This window comes from Miscanthus floridulus, chromosome 16 (genome assembly GCF_019320115.1).
Source record: "Miscanthus floridulus cultivar M001 chromosome 16, ASM1932011v1, whole genome shotgun sequence".
NCBI lineage: Eukaryota > Viridiplantae > Streptophyta > Magnoliopsida > Poales > Poaceae > Miscanthus > Miscanthus floridulus.
In genome coordinates this window covers 54,490,760-54,498,579 of record NC_089595.1, presented here as the reverse complement: position 1 = coordinate 54,498,579, position 7,820 = coordinate 54,490,760, and the positions used below count along the sequence as shown (strand labels likewise).

Sequence of the window (7,820 nt, the reverse complement as noted above, 5' to 3'; positions counted from 1 at the left end):
AGGACTCAAAATCAATTTCTATAAGAGGGAATTATTTTGTTATGGAGCAGCTAATGCTAATCAATTTGAATATACACAAATTTTCAGATGTAATGTAGGATCATTCCCTTTTAGATACCTAGGAATTCCTATGCATCATCGAAAACTAATGAATAAGGACTGTAAACATGTGGAAGAAAGATTTCAAAAGAGACTGAGTGGTTGGAGGAGTAAGATGCTTTCGGTGGGTGAGAGGCTTAACTCGGTTCTGAGTAGTCTTCCTATATTCATGATGTCCTTCTTTGAAATAGCCTAGAGGGATTTTAAAAAAATTGGATTATTTTAGATCTTGGTTCTTTTGGCAAAGCGATGAACACAAGAAGAAATATAGATTGACAAAATGGGAAGTAGTATGTACACCAAAAGACCAAGGAGGATTGGGTGTCCTAAATCTAGGTGTCCATAATAAGTGCCTCTTAAGCAAGTGTCTTTTCAAACTGATAAATGGTGATGGTGTCTAGCAACAGTTGCTTAAAAAGAAGTATGTAAGGGACAAGACTTTGACTTAGGTTCAATACATGCCCGGAGACTCTTAGTTTTGGGCTGGCCTTATGAATGTCAAGGGTGAGTTCCTGTCGATGGGTAGGTTTGATCTAGGTGACGGATCCCAAGTGTGTTTTTGGGAGGATTCGTGGATAACGCCATGCCCTTTCAAGATGCTCTTCCCGTCACTATATAACATTGTGAGAAAGAAAAGTGCATCTGTTAGGATGGTACTGTCTACGACACCATTAAATGTAGCTTTCAGGAGATCTCTGATGGGGGTTAATTTGCAAGCATGGCACAATGTAGTGGCCATGGTTGCAGATGCACACTTAAGAAACCCAAGGGATCGCTTTGTGTGGGGGTTGCATCAGAAAGGGTTGTTTTCAGTTAATTCCATGTACAGAGCATTATTAGGTGTACAGGCTTTACCTTACAACACTTTAATTTGGAAACTTAAACTACCCCTCAAGATTAAAGTCTTTATGTGGTACTTATACAAAGGCGTAATCTTGACCAAGGATAATTTAGCTAGGCGACAGTGACAAGGAGATAGGAAGTGTTGCTTTCTGTTCCACCAATGAGACCATACAACATTTACTCTTTAACTGTCATTATGCTAAATTTATGTGGAGAATTGTTCATATTTCCTTTAACCTGAACCCCCCAACTAGTGTACACAATTTATTTATAGGTTGGTTGGAAGGGTTAAATAGGAAAAGGAAGTCTCAAATTTTTGTGGGTGCAAGTACCATTTGCTGGGCTCTTTGATTAACTCAGAATGATGTTGTGTTTGACAAGGCCATAGCACCGTCTTATTTATAGGTTATCTTCAAGCGAATGTATTGGACCAGGTACTGGACCTTACTTCTGAAGGAGGAAGGATCGCCATTTCATGAAGGCGGGCTATAGGACTATTGAGACGGCTGCGATGGAGGTGTTTGCTAGACACAAGCTGGTGATTTAGCAACAGAATTGCTCTTTAATCTTTTCCTTTTGAGAATTTTGTTGTATTCATGGCTCAAGACTTCATGTTTGAGATTTCTTGGACTTTGTTTTGCTCGCTTGTAATAATGAACAGCCATATGCATTAGTCGATGCAGAAGCTGCGATATTAATATATTCTCTTTTCTAAAAAAAGTTACACGCGCGTATTATCACTCCAATCTGGAGTGGAAGGACATGGGTAGAAAAAAAAGTAGGACAGAGTTCCTGATGCAAAGAGAAATAAAGTATAAAAGTGGTTAGTGTGATTTAGAAATAGTTTAGAATTTCTGATGTAAAATTACCTTCTATCTTCAAGACGCGAGATTTTAGAAACTGTTGGAGTTATAGCTTCCTTATGTCTCATAATATATTTTGTAAAGGTTGGAAAACCTGTTTTTGAGAGTATTTCCTGCTGGAGATGCTCTAATAATTTAACAAAAATGATCTTTCTTTGAATTTTGGGCTGAGTAACCATCTCAGTCCTAAGTTAAGATGCCTGGGCCAGTCCGGCCTATTTGAGCTGCGTATATGGGCCTTCACAGATGGCTTTGCCAAGAGGATGCCAAAAACGCAAATGTTGCAAACGTGCAAGTCGGAACTTTGCATCTCCACCATTATTCTTTCTGTCTTCATTCACGTCTCACTTTCCCGTCTGCAACCTTCCCGTCTCACCGGCGGCCCCGTCCCCGGCTCCGGCTCCGGCTCCTGGCAGAGGGTTCTGGAAGCTGAGCTTCCACTGTCGTGAAAAGCCTCTGCCTCGCTGTCGCCAATGGGCTCGAGGCCTCCTGGCATCTCCTTCAAGCTCGTCCTACTCGGCGACGGTACGGCTCCCTTCCGATCCCCAACCCGGAGCCCTTTCCGCCCTTGAATTCTCTACCTCTCCCAGTACAGAGTAGTTAAGGGAGTGCGGATCAAAAGGGGAATCTCGTCGAATCGCGCCAGTGCTGTTGATTTTATTGCTCTCTCTCGGCTATGGTGCGTGTCCAAGGCTTAGCTAGGGTTAGGCCTTACCGGTGCTGTTCTTATAGGCGTGAAATTACAGATATCCATGGGAAAAGGAATTCTGACTGAAAAACGGAAGGCAGCAAGGTTAATAAATGATGGGTATAGACTGCCTGCTCCGTGATGCATTGGCATTACATTAATAGACAAGGATGAATCAGGTAGGAGAATTACTGATTATGCTAATAAGGAGAGATGCTCTACTGGATGTGCTATATGCCAAATCATAATGCTTATTTTGTAAGCTTCCAGCCCTATAAGTTGTTCGAGCAGCTCCAGTGTTGTAAATCGATGTGAGAGTCACACAGTTCGATTTACACACTATCAGCATCGACAAAAGGGCAGAAGATACTTCGGTGCTTCAACTTGGTGTGAACCGAGGCTGCTCGAACGAATAAAACTCCGGTTGCGTCAATGGAGCTGTGGAAGGGGGGGTTCTTCATGAACCAGGGCAATGTGCTGCCTCTAAGTCCTTCACTACCTCCATCTTTGTCTGGGCTCAAAATCTGAACATGGCACTTGATCTGTTGCACCGTGATCTGCCTCATCGAACCATCAGTTTTCAGTTCACACTACCAGTAGGGTTCCTAAGTATGTTGATAACAAGCTGAGTAATTGACCCTTAGTTTACGTTTTCTTGGTGATGGATGTAATGTAAACTTAGGATTTAGGACAAATGGCACGTGGTCACTTGCTTGACTATATACTTTCGTGTTTTGTACAGCGCAACATGTTTAACTTTTCTTTTTCCAAAACAATTTTGTGCCCTTTACTCTTTTTGTTATACCATTTTTCTCTTGTTGTAGGACGAGTGGGAAAAACATCTCTTGTTCTATGGTATGTGAATAATGTCTTCTCAGACAAACAGGAAGCAACAGTTCAAGCCTCGTATTTGACAAAGCACCTTGTTGTTGAAGGTGTGCCTATTACGCTCTCTATATGGGTGCGTTGTCATCTCTTTGATATGTTTTAATTTTGGTTGAATATCCATTAGCAAAAACTGTTTCTAATTTCGAGTTGGGAATGAATTTGTACTGTATTAGTGTATTTTTGCTGCAATATCATACTTTTTTTATTTAAAGATATTGCTATACCTTGATTAAAGCTATGCAAAAATTCTACATCCCAACCATCTGCATTGAACTATTAGTATTATTTCAGTTACAAAAAATGTTTTCTTATTCAGTTCATTAACTTAATTAATTTGTCCATATTTACGCATACAATATGTTTTAGAGTACTTTTTGTAAAGATGCTTAGGTTTTTGCATGTACTTTTTATTTTCTCGAACATGCAGGAGAACTGTATTATTGCATTAATGGTCTGGTTACAATCTTAGTACCGTGCTTAGGCTTGTTCTCATACTTGTACTTGTTTACTTCTTTTTTGAGGGCATTACTTTTACATGTACTGAACATTATTGAGAACTACAGAGTATCCTTCTCCGACATCTAAAGTATTTTACAAGAATGCTGAGTTAAGAATCCTAGGCCCTCAGTCTTTCTAGCTTGTAGAGTTTGTGCCATCAACAAGATTCTGTAGCTACCAGTTACTGTTGTTCTTTTATTTCATGTGATGCATTTGATGTTTGTTTGGCACTGGAATGATACCTTACAATGTACTTTTAAGTTTCTACTTCAAGCTCTGTTAGTAAGTATATTCATTGCTTTCAGGACACAGCTGGACAAGAAAAGTTTCATGCACTAGGTCCTATATACTATCGTGATGCAGATGGTACAACCTACTTGTTTTTAGCAGTAAAGTGATCTATACATATCCCCATTTTCTCACCATTTATATCATTGCAGCTGCTCTATTAGTGTATGACATCACAGATAGTGATAGTTTTCTTCGTGTCACAAAATGGGTGAAAGAGCTCAAACAAATGGCAAGTAAAGATATTGTTATGGCCATTGCAGCGAATAAAAGTGATTTGGTCAGATTGAAGAACATAGACACTCAAGATGCTGTAAGGTATTGCTCTTTGTTATGCTATATTTAAACTAAGCAGGTTCCATATCAGTAATTTTTTCTTGACAGTTGGAAGCCTAACTCCTCTATGAGATCTTTGTGCCAATATTTACCAGTGGTAATGTAAAGAACTAGGAACTTTGTTTCTTGCTTTAGTGACTGTGCAGACAAGGTCCCTAGTCATTGAAATTTTTGGATGTAGAGAAGTTTGTTAGGTTGTTGCCGTTTTAATTTGCTTGTGCTATTAGTTCTTGACATCTTGGTGTTCAATCCAAAAAGAAGCAAATGGAAAAGAAAATGAATGCCAACGAATGATCTGTTTCCTTGTTTTGAAAATTTGGGGTCTATGTGAAGCAGTTAGCTAGAGTGTTGCCTCTTTAACATGAACACGGTTATAAGTCTCTGAGCAAGGGAGGGATGTCTTATGTGGAACAGAAATTTTCTGCCCTTAAATAGAAGAGAATGAATGCATTGTCCTTTACTTCGCACATCGGTTTAACTATCTGATATGTTAACATAATTGCAACATATTACAATCGGCAAAAAGTACTATCTCTATTTTAAATTTATTTGGCCTTTCATAGTCCTGATATTTCTGTCATGGAACTATAACATTTTATCTAATCAATTGTTATTTCTGCCTACAGTTATGCCGAAAGTATTGCGACAAATCTCTTTGTTACATCTGCCAAAGCAGGGACTGGAATCGATGATGTCTTCAGTGATATAGCCAAACGTAGGTTCTGTTTTTGGTAGGCACATAAATATACGCTGTATCAGGCACCTCACTACTATTCTTCCATAAGTTGTAATGAACTATTTACTGAATTATAATATGATAATGACCACTATTATTTATTTAGTAATTTCAATTGGTTCATGTTTCTTAAGGCTGTTGGCCTGAAACATATATTCAGCTGATGCAACTACTTATGCATAAACCCAAACTGCCTTCAGGCCATGGCAGTCCTTGATATGCTAAATGCCTCTGTTTATTGCTTTATTTCTAGTGTATACTAGTTACATGTATATTTTGTAATAAGGTATTTTAGACATTGAATCTGTTTTATTTTAATGTGTTTCATTGTACATGCCTTGATTTATTCCTGATCATCAGGACTTTAACAAGGGAAATCAAATAGTTTCGACTCAAAATGCGAATTTTTATTGTTGGTAGGCACAATGAACTCTGTAGTAAAACATTTTCTTGCAACAATTTCGTATATTTTAGGGATTGCAAAACTATATTACTGTCACCGATGAGTGTTTTACTTTTAATCGTTTATGTTTATCATGGTAAATTGCTACTTACTTGACTGCCTTGATATGCAGGATTATTAGAGAAGAGAAAAAACAGCGCTGATGCCCTGTCACCACCTCAGCCAAAGAAGGGGATCCTGATCGTCGATGACGAGCCTGAGAAAGAACCCCCACCTAAGTGTTGCTCATAATGATATTTTACTGGAAATCTTGCAGGTATAACATTGTAAAGGCCTTCATGCTATTTGTAAAGATGCAAAATCATACATCAAATAAGCGCTGGACTATTTGGGGGCAGTCACTCCCTGTTGCTATAGAAGAGTATTATGGTTGATGAGCTTTTAGGTCAGGTAAATGCTTCAACCCATCGATTTCTGTCAATGTAACAGTTCAGTCATGAACTTGAGATGAAGTCAATGCCTATTGCACACTTTTACAGACATGTCGCTTATAGATTTTCATGAATATGGTGGAGAAAATAGTTTTATACAATGAAGTGCTGTAGTGATTTTCATGTGAAGTCTATTTTATTCATAACAAGAATGAGCCCGTTTTATTCAATGTCTATTATATCACCAATTAGGACATGATGGGCTTTATCTTTGATTGCTCGGCCCACTTATCAAAAACCATGACAGGTCTACAGCCCAACAGAGCTAGTCCAACAATTAGGCCCTGTTTGGATCCTTGAGACTAACAACTACTCTTAGGCCCTGTTCGGTTCCTGTGGTTTGAGCACCGGGAATAATTCTAGGTAGGAATGATTCACTAATTTAAATAGTTTTGATAAACTGGAACTATTCCCGGCTCCAAACCAGGGTAACCGAACGCGCCCTTAGGGCATGTGGGAGAGCTCTGGCTTTGAAAAACAAATTTCGAAATCTAGCTTTACCAAGATCCACCGTATGCTCCATCGTGGATCCAGGCTCCCACTAACGGTTTTGGAAGAGCTCTGGCTCTATCCTAGATGCATATGTAATTATAAAAAATTAATTAGGGTGCAAATTGAAAAAACATCTTCCTCGACACAGCGTCGATAGGATGGGCGGCAGGTGCAGCCATGGTGGGCACAACTCCGGCATGCACGGTTGGACCATGGCTGGTGGTGGGCGTGGTGCGGCCATAGCGGGTGGCAGCGAGCAGGCCATGGTCATGGTGGCAATGTTTTTTTGGCACTACGGCGATGCGCGGCACCCTACCCCCTTCACAACGCCTAGGCGTTTATGGCGGACGCCTAACCGACGCCATATGATCATCTTAATATATAATGCTACTAAAATTCAGAAGCAAATCATACCTTAATATTGCCAAGTCTTAGCATGTAATACCATAATAAAATGCTACCAGAGTGTTAGTGCACAACGTAAAGTAGCAAAATAGCAAATATGAAATCTCTCATCAGTCAATAGCAACAAATTAGTCTCTATTAACATAATATAACTTAATGACTAGTGCTGCTAAGGCAAAACAAGTATAAGTAGCATAAGTGCAGATCTCAAATCTCTATTCAGTGTCATCTAGGGATGATTATTCAAGCAGTTTTCCATCTCCCCTCTAATTGCAGTGGTAGTTTTCATGCACTTCTTTGTATCTCCAAAGCCACCCGCCAGATGTTTCTTCAGCCTTTTTATCCCTCCAGTAAGTGAGGCACCACATAGAGTGCATGCCACCACATCTTTGTCTTGAAGGTTTGGCCAGTACCCATACTTCCATCCTGGATCCGTAGAGTTTCCCTTCCGAGCTAAATCAGTCCTGGGATCATAATTGCTGATGATGGAAGATGGACTTGCCATTGTGCTATCAGCTGTAAAAACAAAGAACTCGAGCACTTCCGGTCACCTCTATATAACAAAGCATGAGAGACAGGGAAAGAAACAGAGGAAGAGAAGGGAAGTAGAGAAGCAGAGGAGACCAGAGAGGAGGCAGGGAGCATACGAGGCGGATGGGTAGACGGTCGACGAAGGCGGGCGAGCAAGTGCGGACGGGCAGGAGCTGCAGGTGTGGTGCGGACGGACCCCTGGTGGACTCGAGCAGCCAGGCGGAGATGCAGGGGGTGGACTCGCAGGAGATGCGCGTGG

General features: G+C 40.3%; 1 protein-coding gene across 2 annotated transcripts; it reads left to right on the top strand.

The window, feature by feature from the left end:
• Positions 1-2,082: 2,082 nt before the first annotated feature.
• On the top strand, positions 2,083-6,262 carry LOC136512951 (uncharacterized). Of its 2 annotated transcripts, none has more exons than XM_066506952.1 (6): positions 2,083-2,330; positions 3,318-3,454; positions 4,185-4,245; positions 4,320-4,485; positions 5,130-5,234; positions 5,815-6,262. In XM_066506952.1, the coding sequence occupies exons 1-6, from the start codon at positions 2,279-2,281 to the stop codon at positions 5,843-5,845; spliced, it is 552 nt and encodes a 183-aa protein (XP_066363049.1). In that variant the 5' UTR covers positions 2,083-2,278; the 3' UTR covers positions 5,846-6,262. The 2 variants fall into 2 exon arrangements, with proteins under 2 accessions (XP_066363049.1, XP_066363048.1); XM_066506951.1 differs by having other exon boundaries at positions 2,088-2,330; positions 5,130-5,218.
• The last annotated feature ends 1,558 nt before the right edge of the window (positions 6,263-7,820 follow it).

Coding starts and splice junctions, on each gene's coding strand:
- LOC136512951 (XM_066506951.1), top strand. CDS start 2,279: ATGGGCTCGAGGCCTCCTGGCATCTCCTTCAAGCTCGTCCTACTCGGC. Junction 4,246..4,319: donor ATACTATCGTGATGCAGATG/GTACAACCTACT, acceptor ATATCATTGCAG/CTGCTCTATTAGTGTATGAC. Junction 5,219..5,814: donor CTTCAGTGATATAGCCAAAC/GTAGGTTCTGTT, acceptor CTTGATATGCAG/GATTATTAGAGAAGAGAAAA.